The sequence below is a fragment of the Erinaceus europaeus genome, chromosome 11, assembly GCF_950295315.1.
Source record: "Erinaceus europaeus chromosome 11, mEriEur2.1, whole genome shotgun sequence".
Classification (NCBI taxonomy): domain Eukaryota; kingdom Metazoa; phylum Chordata; class Mammalia; order Eulipotyphla; family Erinaceidae; genus Erinaceus; species Erinaceus europaeus.
Window position 1 is genome coordinate 2,509,782 of NC_080172.1, and position 16,786 is coordinate 2,526,567.

Sequence of the window (16,786 nt, forward strand, 5' to 3'; positions counted from 1 at the left end):
CAGTTAAGTGCACATATCTTATGTGCAAGGACCCAGGTTCGAGCCACTCCCCCCATCTGTAGGGGGATCTCTTTATGAGTAGTGAAGCAGGTCTACAGGATCTATTTTTAAAAACATTTGAAAAAATTTTATTGTCTGTACTTGTTTATTGGATAGAGGCAGAGAGAAATTGAGAAGTATGGGGGGATAGAGAGGGACAGACAGAGAGACACCTGCAGCCCTGCTTCACCACTTGTGAAGCTTTCCTCCTAGAGGTGGGGGCCACTGGGGGTTTTAACCTGGGTCCTGGTGCACTGTAACCTGTGCACTCAACCAGGTGCACTGCCACCCAGTCCCAAGTGTCTCTCTTTTCTCTCCCCACTTTATTTCCCCCTTCTTCTCAATTTCTCTCTGTCCTGTCAAGTAAAATGTAGAAAAAAAAAAATAGAAAGAATGGCTACCACAGAAAGTTCTCTCAGCACACCAGTGCTGTTGGTCAGAAGGTGATACTTGGAGAATTAAGGACCTACACCTGATTTTGAGTACTGGATTTGTCGCACAGTCCGTTAGGTTTCATGCCTTTTAATTCTGACCCAGCTGTATTGTGAGCTGTGGAGAGCAGAGAAGGAAGCTCTGTGTAAAGACGTGATATTGCTGAGCTCTCAAGGGTTCCTCACCAGAAGTCCATGAAGCCAGAGACAGCCAGAAACAAAGCCTGAGAGACAGTGTGTGTCCTGATGATACCAGAATGTCTACAGGTGTTTTTGTGCCATGCCTTTCCCAACATTCAGAAGTTTCACTTTAACTGCCAAGTAGGAAAGAACCCTCCAGTCATGCAATTTGTCACAAAGAAGCTGCTGGATTAGCTTAACCCTGCCAATAGCAAGCCCCACACAGCAATCTAACCGCCAACTATGATTCAGCATTGGCAAGAGCCACAAAGTAGTGAGAGAGCAGGTGAGAAGAGGAACTTTAGGGTGGAAAGAAGCTAGGAAGTCTGTTTGAGGTCTGTTCCAAGGGGCCCATGACTTTCAGTCATTTTTTCCTGAGCCTGATAGCTAACATGCAGGTGAACTAAAAATATTATCTGGGAAGATGGTGTCAGAGTTGAGAATAGGCCTAGAAAGCTGGATCAGGGCAGAGAATAGCTCCCAAACTTGAAGAAAACATCTAAGTACAAATAACTATTTACCACATCCGTCTGACCCAGGGCCCATTTCGATTCCTATTCAGCACAGGAGCCTGTGTGACCTCCGAGTCCCTGTCAGTCTGAGCTCACAGTCCATGGTCACAGCTGGAACATTCTAGGCTGCTCTCATGTCAGGACCCATCTTCCTCGAGGGGCAGAGCGGGCTGACCAGCCTCCCTGCAGAGAGTGGGGCGTCCCCACCATTGCTAGTCTCTAGTGAGGGTATAGTCCTGAAGAGAGTGGGGCGTCCCCACCATGGCTAGTCTCTAGTGAGGGTATAGTCCTGAAGAAGCCCACAAGAGGGCTTTATCTGACATTTCTTTTTCTTTATTGGGGGGGGGGGGTTAATGGTTTATAGTCAACAGTAATATATAGAGTTTGTACATGCGTAATATTTCCACGTAACAGTTCAACCCCCACTAGGTCCTCCTCTGCCATCCTGTTCCTGGACCTGAGCCCTCCCCCTGTGGGTTAACTGTGAAAGCTTAGTAAGAGCATAGGGGAACTGCCATCATAAAGATGGAGGTCTGAATAGACACCCCATCTGTCAGCCTCTCCCTTTCAGGGGTCGAGCATGGAGGGAAAAGCTTTCCTGACTCAGCTTCCTTTTATCAGTCTCCCAAGCATCACAAAAACCGACACCCCCTAACACTTAACTCATTCCCTTGTTACAAACAAAATGGTTGCCTGCTTCAAGTTCACTAATAAGTTCAGCATCTCTGATCACATACAAACTATACTCCATCATCCTACCCTGTCGGTAGAGTAATAGCAAGGCCCACACTCCATTTCTCGTTCTTTGATCACATATACTCCATATAGCAATATTCTACTTTTTCTGCTTACCTCTCCCTTATTGGTATAATTAACATGTTTTTCTAAATACCTTCAGTTAATTAACTCTCTTATCCAATAGCCACTCATCATCCTTGATCTCTCCCCTACTCTTAGAAATTCTCTTTATTCCTTAGATCCTTCACCATGAGGGTACTAACCTTTAGAGACCCATCATTATTGTCACATGTGAAAATGTCCTTTGTTCCCTTCTGCTATTTAAACCCTATCTTCTGTACAATAAAGTGGATTTGCTCATATCTCTCCCACCTCTGAAAAGTCAGCGAGTTGTCCTCCTTCGGGACTGAGCACTGGAGTCTGTTCTTTGTAGCAAGACATTGCACTTTGATTTTGTCCTCTGGCACCACCAGGATGTATTCAGGACTGACGCTCCTCCCCTACCAAGGTTCTACAGTATTAACCTTAGAGATTTCTTGGAAGGATTAGATTAGCTCATTCATGCAGGCAAACAGAACTGGGAAGTGCCCATAACCATTATGGTTTATCTGTTTGTTTGTTTTTCTCTTGGAGCTATAAGACTATCAGAAAGATTCCCAAATATACTGCAGGGGCTACAGGTCACTCCTGAACTAGATCTAGCCTCACTTTCCAATTTGTGAGATTGTTAAAGACACAGACATTATCATGAAAAAAAAGTCTTAGCTATTGATTATTCTTCTGAAATAAGAGGAGCAAGTCACATACAGTATAATGTTATCTTGAGGAAAAGTCTGAACAGGGCTTGCAGGGATCTTTGTGTTTTATTATTTTCTTTTTCTTTTTTATTTTGTTTTGTTTGTTTTAGAAGCAGCTAATGAGTTAGAAAATTTAAGAGATTTGGGATATAGCTCAATAGAGTGAATGTTTTGCATATGTGAAACCCTAGTTCTGGTTTCTGGCACTCCCTGAAAAATACTCCATACAAATTATGGTTGGAACCAGTTCTTACTGGTAGTCCCAGAAGGAACCGTGAGGCCCTGAGAGCCCAGGATGGACCCAGGCCATGATCTCGAGCAGCTCCAGTAATCTGCTTTGACCAAGGAACCCTTGGCCCTGGTCTAGAGGGCATTCGCATCAAAAAGCCATGCGTCAGACCCCAGGATTTTTCGGAGAGGCGACTCCTCACGCCTCCAGCCAGGGAGGAACCCATCTCCCAATGTTGACAAGAACAGGAATTAAACTTTTACCCTTGCCCTGGACCATGACAGCCAATTTGAAAGCTGACTCTTACATCCTAAAGGGTTTGTATTACAGGAAATGTTTCCCCTGCAGAGTGCTGGCATGTATTTTGTCCCCTGTTCATTTGCTGTCATATTGTCATCTCCCCCCGTTTTCTGACGTGTCCCTTTGCTTTCTGTGTGTTGCAGGCAGCATAGTGTACCTTGGGATGATGGTGGGAGCATTCTTCTGGGGAGGACTGGCGGACAAAGTGGGAAGGAAGCAGTCTCTTCTGATATGCATGTCTGTCAACGGGGTCTGTGCCTTCCTTTCTGCGTTTGTCCAAGGCTACGACTTCTTTCTCTTCTGTCGCTTACTGTCTGGATTCGGGTAAGGTTTTATCTTGCATATTTTATGGTAATGTGCTCATTTTTCATAACCTCTTCTCCATTCCAGAGTAACTTACTACCTCCCCAAATTAACCCTTACCTATCTGTATCAGTCTTAGGCACCACCATGCTCGTTCTCAGAAATGGTATCAGTCATTGCATTGTATTTACTGGCTAGAGACAGCCAGATAGTTAGAGGGAGACAGAGAGGGAGAGACAGAGAAATACCTGCAGCCCTGTTTCACCACTTGTGAAGTTTCCTCCCTACAGGTGGGGACTGGGGGCTTGAACCCAGGTCCTTGCACATTGTCACATGTGTGCTCAACCAGGTGCACCACCACTTGGCCCCAGAGATGTATCAATAATTATTAGCCTTTAAGTCCCGAAAATAAAGGAACATATGTCTTTGTTCTTATGACTGATTTTTCTAGAAGCTTACATTTAGGAAATAGGCATGTTTTACATGGAATGCAGTTGTTACACAGAATGCACTGATAGATGTATTTTTCCTCTGAAATTTTAACTTAAACAAGAAACAGGCTAGCTTTACCTATTACTAATTAACTGGAGGTTTGAACCATTCAAGCACTGATCTTCAATCTGGAATAAGAGTGTTTCAAGTAAGTGCTGTTTTACTGACCTGTGTTAACAACAGATTTAACCAGACTGGATACTTACTTCAGAAAGTCGGCTTCCAAGAATAGGTAAGTTCCTGCCTGACTCCTACTGTAGACACAACAGTGGTCTTGTTTGGCAAGTGGAGTGGCATGCAGAGTCATTTTCTTCAAAGAACATAAAACACTTATTACTACACTAAGTGAATCAACAAGCTTGGAAAACACCAGGGAGTAGGGCGGTAGCGCAGCAGGTTAAGTGCACGTGGCATGAAGCTCATGGACCAGCATAAGGATCCCAGTTTAAGCCCCTGGCTCCCCACCTGCAGGGGAGTTGCTTCATAGGCGGTGAAACAGGTCTGTAGATGTCTGTCGTTCTCTCTCCCCTCTCTGTCTTCCCCTCCTCTCTCCATTTCTCGCTTTCCTATCCAACGACGACGTCAATAACAACAACAATGAAAAACAAGGGCAACAAAAGGGAAAATACATAAATAAATAAATGGATAAAAAAATTTAAAAAAGAAAAGACCAATAATTTCATCAGGAAAGTATTGATTAATAAGCAAAGTAATTAAAACATAAAGGCATAGACTTTCTGATTCACGCTTAAGAAATTTGTTTTCATGAGAGACATTCTCAGTTATCAAATATAAGCTGAATCTACAGGAAGAATGGGAGATGGTAAGTGCAGTACAAGCCAGAGACAGGTGCCTGGCAGCTGTGGGTGCTGATGGCAGTGGGTCCATGCAGTGCATGCTATACTTTCTGGCTGGAAATAGTAGTGGGTTGAAGTCAAAACTAAGATAAATAGGACTGTAAGACTTCAGGAAAAGATTGTTAGTGAATTTTAACTTCCTCTGAAGCTTCCCAATAAGTAGAAGGTGGGAAGCATTGAAAGGAAGAAGTATGCATTCTATATTAGTAGGAAAGTGGCAGTTTTCATGAAGAAGAAAACTTGATAATGAGGGAGGGTGGGGGCAGATAGCATAATGGTTATGCAAAGAGATTGTCATGCTGCCGAGGTTCCAAGGTCCCAGGTTCAACCCCCCACACCACCATAAGCCAGAGCTGATCAGTGGTCTGGTTGAAAAAAAAAAACAAACTTGACTACGTTACTCAAGACAAAAGAGTTTTCTGTACATATTCACTAAATCTTTTTCTTTTTTTGTGAAGATTTGAAGCTGATTTATTTGAGTTTTTTATTAGTCATTTAATATTGATTTACAAAATTACAAGATAACAGGGGGACAACTCCAACCCGTTCCCACCTCCAGGCTACAGCAGTTCTCCCAAGGTTGCATTTTTACAACTGTCTGTCTCTATTTATATAGATTTTTCCCTTTCTTTCCCCTCTACGGTCCCATCTTCTCTTCCTTTCCAAGTTACACCTACATCTGTTATTACATCCAAGTGTCCCTCTCTTTTTCCTCGTCTCTGGCTGGGTCCTCATGGAGTTGGAATTCAGAGCCTTCTGACAGCCACCAAATATTAAGAATGTATTTAGAAATCTTTGGGGGGGAGGCTGGGTGGTAGCGCAGCAGGTTAAGTGCACATGGTGCAAAGCACAAGGACTGGCATAAGTTTGCACAAGGACCGGCGTAAGGATCTCGGTTCGAGCCCCCGGCTCCCCACCTGCAGGGGGGTCGCTTCACAGGGGGTGAAGCAGGTCTGCAGGTGTCTGTCTTTCTCTCCCCCTCTGTCTTCCCCTTCTTATTTTTTAAAAGATATTATTTATTTATAAGAAAGGTAGGAGGATAGAGAGAGAAAGAACCAGACATCACTCTGGTACAAGTGCTACCAGAATTGAACTCAGAACCTCATGCTTGAGAGTCTAATGCTTTATCCACTGTGCCACCTCCCGGACCACTGTCTTCCCCCTTCTCTTGATTTCTCTCTGTCCTGTCCAACAACAAGGGCAACAAAATGGGGAAAATGGCCTCCAGGAGCAGTGGATTTGCAGTGCAGGCACCAAGCCCCAGAGATAACCCTGGAGGCCAAAAAAAAAAAAAAAGAAAGAAAAAAAAAGAAAGCTTTCCTGGGTTAAATAAGATCTGTTGTTTAGGTGGTCTCAATACAATATTGTCTCAAAATTGAATCCACAAAGAGTTTTAGTGCAAGCAGAGGGAACATGACTAAGACAGGGTGGTCAACTTTGGGGTCAATGACAGCATAAGTGATTATTTTTAAAGTACGAAGATTTCCCTCTGCAGAGTAATAGACCACTTTAATTTTTTTTTAAAAAAAAAAGATTTTTCATTCATAAAATTTGCATGCATGTTGAGATTGGTGGATTACCCTCCAATTCTTCTGAGTTTCCCTTTAGCCATCTTATTGCCTGTCCTACACTACCTACGTATGTTGCATGCTTTGCACAAAACTCAGGTGCTTTCTGAGAGCTAAACCGAGATTGTGCCCTGGGAAAAAATGATCACCAGTGTCCCGATGGGCCAAAGGATTTGCTCTGCAAAGGAAACCCTTGATCCTCCGAGCTCTGTGTGTGAGTGGCTTCCTACATGCCACTGAGAGAAGTATGCTGAATCCTGGCCCACAGAACTGCAGCAGATGTGTTCCGAGCTTTGAGACACCCGAGGAAAACCAGACCAATTTCTCTCTTTTTATTCATTTTATTTTCTTTTTCCTCTGAGCAGTAGCTCAGCTCAGCTCTAGCTATTGGTAGTGAGGGATTGGACCTGGGAACTCTCACATGCAAATCCTTTGTGCTACCATTGTATTTTTGCCCTGGCCCTGGACCATTTCTTCTCCTTCTCCTTCTCCTTCTCCTTCTCCTTCTCCTTCTCCTTCTCCTTCTCCTTCTCCTTCTCCTTCTCCTTCTCCTTCTCCTTCTCCTTCTCCTTCTCCTTCTCCTTCTCCTTCTCCTTCTCCTTCTCCTCCTCCTCCTCCTCCTCCTCCTCCTCCTCCTTTCCCTCCTCCTCCTTTTTCTTCTCCTCCTCCTCCTTCTCCTCCTCCTTTTTCTTCTCCTCCTCCTCCTCCTCCTCCTCCTCCTTTTTCTTCTCCTCCTCCTCCTCCTCCTCCTTTTTCTTCTCCTCCTCCTCCTTCTCCTCCTCCTCCTTTTTCTTCTCCTCCTCCTCCTCCTCCTCCTTTTTCTTCTCCTCCTCCTTCTCCTCCTCCTCCTTTTTCTTCTCCTCCTCCTCCTCCTTCTCCTCCTCCTTTTTCTTCTCCTCCTCCTCCTCCTTCTCCTCCTCCTTTTTCTTCTCCTCCTCCTTCTCCTCCTTCTTCTTTCTCTCTCACTCTCCCTCCGTCTCTTTCTTTTTTAGTGTCTATTATTATTTTTGTTTGTTATTGGAAACAAAATATAAGGAATAGCCAAGCATACAAAAATAGTTATGCATCAAGATTTACCTTTCAGTACAACTCAGACTTTGAAATTCAAATATTATAACAATGAGTAAATTTTTGGAATGACCCCCCCAACACACACACACACACACACACACACACACTCACACACACACACACACACTCACACACACACACTCACACAGTCACACACACACACTCACACAGTCACACACACACTCACACAGTCACACACACACTAACACTCACACACTCACACACACTCACACACTCACTCACACACACACACACTCACACACACACTCACACAGTCACACACACACACACTCACACACACACTCACACACTCATAAATGCACTCACACGCACTCACACACACACACACACATTTGTTGTGATATGTGTGATTTATTTGCACTTGTGGGATAGCTTATCTGGGAAGGAGCCTACTTCGTCGTGTGCACACACAGGTTTGAGCCTGGACTATTTCTTACAGGGTCATTCCATGACTGGGCCTATAACATAACACACTTGCAAATGGAAAAATCCACATCTTCTCTCTCCTTTCCTTACCATTACTTGGTTATTTTTTTTTTAATTCTGCCTCCTGGGTTATCACTGGGGCCAGGTGTCGGCCCTATGAAACCACTTCTCCTGGAAGCCTTTCTTTTCCCTTTTGTTGGACAGGACAGGGAGAAATTGAGAGAGAGGAAGATAGAGGGGGAAAGAGAAAGACAGACACCTATAGACCTGCTTTACCACTTGTGAAGCATTTCCTCCTGCAGGTGGGGAGCTGGGAACTTGAACCCAGATTTTTGCATGAGTCCTGGCTCTTAGTACTATGTGTGCTTAACCGCATGCACGACCACCTGTCCTCTCATTACTTATCTAATACCAGTAGCTTGTCAAGGAAAGGCTAATAGTTTAAGTCTGAATTTTCTAGTCCTTTCCACTGGCAATTTCCTTCAGGACATTTCAACAATAGCCACAGACACAGAAATGCCTAGCCTTGGCCAAATGATTAATTATCAATCTGGACTGTGAAATGGATGACTCAGTTGTCTGCAGAGAAAAAACATCATTTAGGTGGCTACATAACACTCCAAACTAATGGACTGTCCAGAAGCTGAGTCAAGGGCACTACAGAAACAGAGACGGCTCGAGCACATCCATGATCTCATTCTCTGCCCTATTGTAGACAAATCATTTCAGCCAGCAGCTCAGGGCTGCTGACCTCCAAATAGCAGCATTGACTTGGCTAAGCACAGCCTGTGTCTTGCTAGCTCAGCCAGGCTCTATAAATTGTGTCGTCAGAGGATAACGCACCAGAAGTCCAAGTCAGCTTTTCCCTGCCCTTTATTGTGGAGCCTTGGGAAAGTCCTTCAGGCTAATCTGGGTTTTTGTAAAAGGGAGATAACTGAGCTTTGCTTCCTACCTTGGAAAGTGAGGATCAAGTGAGATGAGGTGTTAAAAATACAGAAAGGGATAATAATGTCTGGAGACATTCTCCCTTGGTTTAATACCCTGTTTTCCCTTTTGTCTTATTCCCCTTTGTTCAGTTAAGCTGCATTTTCCCACCATCACCTCTGAGTGATAACAGAAGGAAGAGAGAGAGAGACGCCTTACACCACTGGCTTGATCTTTTTTTTTTTTTTCCCCACCAATGTTATCGCATTACTGCATGATGAGTCTGCCATTCCCAGTGTCCCTTTTCCTTTCTTGTATTGAGAGAAATAGACAGGGAGGGGGAGAGGGGAGGAAAGAGAAGAATCGAGACCTGTAGCACTGCTCTGAGACTCATAGGTCTTTCCTCCTCGCAAGTAGGGACGGGGGGCTTGACCCAGGCCTCTCTCAGGCTGACACGGAAGCTCCATGCGGTGTGCCTCCACTCAGTGTCCTCATACTGGTTTTTCACTTGATTGATCTTTAAATTTTTATTTATTTTTCACCACTCCTGTCACCAAAGCTCTGTGTCCCCATCTCCAACCCCCTAGATAATCATTATAGTGCTTCCACAGTCTTAGAAACAGGTTGGCATTTTTTTTTTTCACATTCATAAGCTCACTTGTCTATATTCAGCTTATGAGTGACACCGTCCTGTAGTGTCCTTCCCCTCCTGACTGGCTTCCCTGAGCATCACCTTCTCCAGTTCCATCCACTTTATCCCAAAGGACACAATATCCTCCCTTTTTATTGCTGCATAGTACTCTGTTGAGTATATATATCCCATAATGTTTTTGTCCAGTCCTCTGTCAAAGGGCATTTTGGTTGTTTCCAGGTTTCTGCTGTTGTGAATAAGCCACTATGAGCAGGGGGTGCATATATTCTTTTGAATCAGTGTGATTATATTTTTTGGGTAAATGCCTAGCGGTGGAATTGCTGGATTTTGAGGCACCTCCATTTGTATTTGTTTGGGGATTCTCCACACTGTCCTGCAGAGTGGCTGCCCCAGTCCGTACCCCACCAGCGGTGCATTAGAGTTCCTCTCTCTCCACCTACTCTCCACCATTTCTCTTCTCTTGTTTTATGGATGGAGCCCATTCTCGCAGGTGTGAGATGGAATCTCAGTGTGGTGGCTTTTAAATTTATTAACAATAGGGACATATTTTAAATCACATGTTTATTTCAATAGATGCTAAGAAAGCTTTTGACAAGTTTCAACATCCTTTGGTGAATAAAGCTTTTAAAAGAGATGGGGATTAAGAGAGCAGTCCTCAATTTAATTAAAAAGCTATGTGCAAAAGATCCATGTCCAACATTATATGGAATGCTCAGAAGCTGAAAACTTTCCCTCTTAGATCAGGAACAAGGCTGACCACTGTCTCTGTTCCTCTTCAGCATAGCATTGGTCATTCTGACTGTAACAAGAAAGCAGGGGGGATGGGTGACCAAAGTAGGAAAAGAAAAAGTAAGACCATTTGCACATGACATAGAAGTTTGCCTAGAAAGCCAAATGTAACTCTTAGAAATTGCTAGTAGAACCTGAACTGGAATTGGCGTATTGCACCAAAGTAAAAGACTCTGGGGTGGGGGTGGGTGGGAGGGGAGAATACAGGTCCAAGAAGGATGACAGGGGACCTAGTAGGGGTTGTATTGTTATATGGGAAACTGGGGAATGTTATGCAGGTACAAACTATTGTATTTACTGTTGAATATAAAACATTAATTCCCCAAAAAAGAAAATTTAAAAAAAGAAATTGCTAGACAATAGACAATGTGGAAAGCTATAAAAATAATATGCTAAAGTTAAAGGCATTCCTTTATGCAAGTTGTAAGTTAAAGAAGCAGTTGAGAGAGGCATTCCATTTACAATAGCATCAATAGGAATTAGGCATCTAGAAATAAATTCAACCAAGGTGGTGAATTCTAAGTACCTATGAGAAGAAATAAATTAAAAGAGGACATAAGAAAACAGAGAGAAATCTCATTTTAATTGATTGGAAGAATTGGCATCATTACAATGACCATCTTACCCAAAGGCATATACAGATTCAGTGTAATCCTTATCAAAGTTATAATGAACTTCCTTAAAATAATATGATAGTAAAGGCTACCAGAGTTTATTTGGAACCATGGAAGACACAGAATTGCCAATGGAATCCTGAGAAAATAGAACAAGAATGGAGGCATCATATTCCCTGACTTACAAGTATGTCGCAAGACATATAATATAAACTGCATGAGGGTGGCTGGTGGGTGGCACACTGGCTAAGCACACATGGTACTAAGCGCAAGGACCCTGGTCTGAGCCCCCACTCCCCAGCTGCAGTGGGTCCCTTTCACAAATGGTGAAGCAGGTCTGTAGGTGTCTCTGTTTTTCTCTCCCTCTCTATGTCCTCCTCTCTTTCAATTTGTCTCTGTCCTATCCATTAAAATGGAAAAAAAAAAACAAAAACTGACCACCAGGAGCAGTGGATTTGTAGTGCAGGCACCGAACCCCAGCGATAATCCTGGAGGAAAAAAGAAAGGAAGGGAAAAAAAAAAAAGAAAGAAAGAAAGGAAGAAAGAAAGAAAGGAAGAAAGACACCCCACAGACATCTCCAGTTGCCACCTGCTGTGTGACTTTAAATATTTAGACAGTACAAGAAATGGCTTTCTTGCCAGTGTCCTCTAAGAGTGAGGACCAGAGCATTCACTTGTCTCTTGCTTTGCTAAGTGAATCTCGTACCAGGAACAGACCCTTTCCTCTCCTCTTTTGTTACAGAAAATTAGAAAGATGAGAAATGGAGTTGACACCATTGATTTATTTTCATTTTCTCCAGAATTAAATCGTTTGTTTCCAGTCACTGTTAATTACGGGGATGCTGATGTTTCAGGCACTGTGACTGTCATAGTTGGGAGCTTCTTGCTGAGAGTCTGGCATTGCTAAATAGGATGGCCAGGAGAAAATAGAACAGCAACAGAAATGAAAATGAACTTTCAGTGTGTTTATAGTAAGTGACTCAATTGTCATTTCTCCCTCTGGGGAAAAAAAAATCACTTAACAGTTATTTGCAATATCTACCCATTCACTGTGTATTAAGTAGAAGACTCTGACTTTGTAGAAAATGATCATTAACTGGAATTCTTTACGTGGTTTGTATATAGCATTTAATTGATTAGCAGAATTTTTATAGTCAGGCATGCAAAAATGCTATGCTTTTTAAATTTTCTTTTTAATTTATTTCCATTGTTTATTTGTGATTAGTCGTGGGTTACAGGACAGTAAGATTTCAGGGTATAATTTCATGCCGCAGCCATCACCAAAGTTCTACCCTCTCAACTCCCAGAGCTAATCACCAGAGCTCTCCCAGTCTGAGACAGTTCCTTCCTTCTTCTTTCCTTCTTCTTTCTTCCTTTTTTTTTTTTGAAAGTTCATGTATATCAGTTCTCTAGTTTCCACATATGAGTGAAACCATCTCTTATTTCACAAAGAAACCTCCAATTTCATTCACTTTGTCCCGAAAGATGCAATCATACTTTCTTGCTTAGTTTTTTTTTTGACTGCAGAATAGTATTCTATTTGTAGAATACTATTTATACCCCATAACATCTTTATCCAGTCATCTGCTGATTCAGACAGCTGATAGTGGCTCATGGGGAAAGCACTGGACTCTCAAGCATGAGGTCCTGAACTCCATCCCCAGCATCGCTCGTGCCACTGTCATGTTCCGGTTGCTTTTCCCCTTGCTCTTTTTTTAAAAATCTTTATTGGGGAATTAACGTTTTACATTCGACAGTAAATACAGTAGTTTGTACATGCTTAACATTTCTCAGTTTTCCATATAACAATACAACCCCCACTAGGTCCTCTGTCATCCTTCTTGGACCTGTATTCTACACACACACACACACACACACACACACCAGAGTCTTTTACTTTGGTGCAATACGCCAATTCCAGTTATGGTTCTATTTGTGTTTTCCCTTCTGATCTTGTTTTTCAACTTCTGCCTGAGAGTGAGATCATCCCACATTCATCCTTCTGTTTCTGACTTATTTCACTGAACATGATTTCTTCAAGCTCCATCCAAGATCGGCTGAAAATGGTAAAGTCACCATTTTTTATAGCTGAGTAGTATTCCATTGTATATATAGACCACAACTTGCTCAGCCACTCATCTGTTGTTGGACACCTGGGCTGCTTCCAGGTTTTGGCTATTAAAAATTGTGCTGCTAAGAACATATGTGTACACAGATCTTTTTGGATGGGTGTGTTAAGTTCCTTAGGATATATCTCTGGGAGAGGAATTGCAGGCTCACAAGACAGGTCTCCCCCTTGCTCTTTATTTCAAATAGTTTTCATGGTTAATCAGTTGAGCTCAAGATGTGTGGCAGTTCCAGCAAACAGAAGATACTTGCACATTGCACATCCAACAGGTGACTAAACATTTATGAAGAACTGATACAGCTCAATAAAAGAATAAAAAGTAATTCAATAAAATAAAAAAAGTGGGCCAAAGAACTAAATACATAGTTTTCTAAAGAAGAGAGACACGTGGCCCACAGACATGAGGAGAAATGCTCACTGCACTTATCATTAGAGAAATGCCCACTAAGTCTACACGGAGGTTCCATCTCACACCTAAGAGAATGGTTTACTTCAACACAAGAAATGGCAGGTGTTGGAGAGGTTGTGGAGAAGAAGGAACTCATCTTCACTGCTGGTGGGATTGCGGACTCTGCAGCCCCTGTAGAAGACTGCACAGAGAGTCCTTAAACAAGTCCAACGGAATCACAGTATGATCACAGCACTTGTCAGCATTGATCTGAAGGACACGCAAAGACTAACTCAAAGGGCCACACACACCCACATGTCCATAGCGGCATTATTCGCAACAGACAAAAAGTGGAAGCAGACTATGCCTTTTGAAATGAGAGAGCTAGAGTGCTGAGAGATTGACTTCCAAATGTCCAGCAGGCCCTGGGCCTTCTAGTTGTGTCTTTGATCATGTTTCCTTTCAAAGTGTCCTCACCGAGCCATGGCCCCCTTCTCACTGAAGGAAGCCTCGGTGCCTGACCCCTTGAGCACTTTCTTTGCCTCTGTCTAAATAATGGAGCTGAAGTGCGTTTGTGTATGGCCAGCATCCTGTGACAGATTCACCACAGCAGGGAGACAGGAACAAGCCAACTGCCAAGACCCTGAGCAGAGAGCTGACAGAGGCCGAGAGAAATAAGCTGTAAAGAGGCGGGGAAAACTGTCAAGTAAGAGGTCAAACAGAATCATGGATGAGGGTGGGGGTATAGCATCATGGTTATGCAAAGAGACTTTCATGCCTGAGGCTCTCAAGTCCCAGGTTCAATCCCCCACACAGCCATAAGCCAGAGCTGAGCAGTGCTCTGGTTAAAAAAAAAAAAAAAAAAAAAGAAGAAGAAGAAGAAAAAGAAGAAGGAGAAGGAGAAGGAGAAGAGGAAGAGGAAGAAGAATAGAGTCGACATCTGGGAGGTGTGACCTTGGAGTAAGGGTGGACAGTCCAGACTATCCTAAAAAACAACATATATCTACAATTATCAATCTTAACAAACCTCACCAACTACCGGAGACATCCACAGAAGGACTGCAGCCGCAGCCTCAGCCAAGTTGCAGGTGCTGCTATGATTCCATCCTGACTTCCTTGGGCAGACGACCTCCCCACTGTGTCCTGGAGCCTCACCTCTCCAGAGCCCCTGCTAGACAGGGGTGGGTGGAGGCTTGGCCAGGACTGGGCCGTGGCACCCAGGTTGACACACACATATCACCAGGCAGAAGGATCCAGGTTTGAGCCCCCACTCCCCACCTGCAGGGGGAGATGCTTCCTCAGTGATGAAGCAGGTCTGCAGGTGTCTCTCTTTTTCTCTCCCTCTCTGCCTCTCTCAGCATCATCTTAATCCATGACAACATGACTGTGATATGGAAATGAATGAATTCCCTCCATGTTACTAAGCAAATGATCAGGAAGCAACGATACATTGATAAGAGAAAAAGCAAGAATTTTTAAAAATTTATTTTCCCTCTTGTTGCCCTTGTTTTTTCATTGTTGTTGTAGTTATTGTTTTTGATACTGATGTTGTCGTTGGATAGGACAGAGAGAAATGGAGAGAGGAGGGGAAGACAGAGAGGGGGAGAGAAAGACAGACACCTGCAGACCTGTTTCACCACCTGTGAAGTGACTCCCCTGCAGGTGGGGAGCCGGGGGGCTCAAACTGGGATCCTTAACGCCGGTCCTTGTGCTTTGCGCCACCTGTGCTTAACCTGCTGCACTACCGCCCGACTCCCTAAAAAGCAAGAATTTTTTAAAGGACATAGTAGGTGTCCCCCTGTAAACACAGAAGGCCAACAAAGCTGAGAAACACACACCACTGGTTTCCATACCCGTGTCTCAAAGGTAACTCCATATGCCTCACAAGTCTTAGAGAATTTCTCCTCCTCCTCCCCCATCACGCTTGTCCTGGCAGCCTTTTCTCCCTCTTTCCCTTCCTCGCTGTTTCCCTTCCTTCCTTCCTTGATAGAGATAGTGAAGTTGAGAAGGTAGGTAGGGGAAAATAGTTAGGGAGAGAGAAAGACACCTGCAGACCTGCTTCACCACTGGTGAAGTGAATTCCTGCGAGTGGGAATCCAGGTGTGAGCCTGGGTCCTAGTGCCTGGTGATGCACTCACTCTACCAGGTGCACCAGCACCCAGCACCAGACACCATCCGTCTTTAAATAGCTTGGCTACAAACTGGTGCAATCCCTATGGAAGTCTGTAGGGAGAGTCCTTAAAAAAATAAAAATGGCCCCACACCTACAGACATCTCATCTTTGACAAAGGGGCCCAGACTATTCCATGGGGAAAGCAGCGTCTCTTCAACAAATGGTGTTGGAAACAATGGGTTGAAACATGCAGAAGAATGAAACTGAATCACTGTATTTCACCAAATACAAAAGTAAATTCCAAGTGGATCAAGGACTTGGATGTTAGACCAGAAACTATCAGATACTTAGAGGAAAATATTGGCAGAACTCTTTTCCGCATAAAGTTTAAAGATATCTTCAATGAAACGAATCCAGTTACAAAGATGACTAAGGCAAGTATAAACCTATGGGATTACATCAAATTAAAAAACTTCTTCACAGCAAAAGAAACCACTGCCCAAACCAAGAGACCCCTCACAGAATGGGAGAAGATCTTTACATGCCATACATCAGACAAGAGTTTAATAACCAACATATATAAAGAGCTTGCCAGACTCAACAACAAGACAACAAATAACCCCATCCAAAAATGGGGGGAGGACATGGACAGAATATTCACCACAGAAGAGATCCAAAAGGCTGAGAAACACATGAAAAAATGCTCCAAGTCTTTGATTGTCAGAGAAATGCAAATAAAGACAACAATGAGATACCGCTTCACTCCTGTGAGAATGTCACACATCAGAAAAGGTAACAGCAGCAAATGCTGGAGAGGGTGTGGGGTCAAAGGAACCTCCTGCACTGCTGTTGGGAATGTCAGTTGGTCCAACCTCTGTGGAGAACAGTCTGGAGAACTCTCAGAAGGCTAGAAATGGACCTACCCTATGATCCTGCAATTCCTCTCCTGGGGATATATCCTAAGGAACCCAACACACCTTTCCAAAAAGATCTGTGCACACCTGTGTTCATAGCAGCACAATGTGTAACAGCCAAAACCTGGAAGCAACCCAGGTGTCCAACAACAGATGAGTGGCTGAGCAAGTTGTGGTCTATATACACAATGGAATACTACTCAGCTGTAAAAAAAAAAAAAAAGGTGACTTCACTGTTTTTAGCTGATCTTGGATGAACCTTGAAAAATTCATGTTAAGTGAAATAAGTCAGAAACAGAA

General features: G+C 43.4%; 1 protein-coding gene across 2 annotated transcripts in view; it reads left to right on the forward strand.

Moving 5' to 3' along the window:
* The window catches only part of SV2C (synaptic vesicle glycoprotein 2C), a 184,435-nt gene that overhangs the window by 77,553 nt on the left and 90,096 nt on the right, over positions 1 to 16,786 (forward strand). The window contains exon 3 of one of the 2 annotated variants that reach the window (XM_060201064.1): positions 3,370 to 3,550. The exons of the other annotated variant lie outside the window; for it this stretch is intronic. Coding sequence (XP_060057047.1) covers positions 3,370 to 3,550 — 181 coding nt within the window. The remainder of the gene's footprint in view (positions 1 to 3,369; positions 3,551 to 16,786) is intronic. 2 annotated transcript variants of the gene reach the window in all.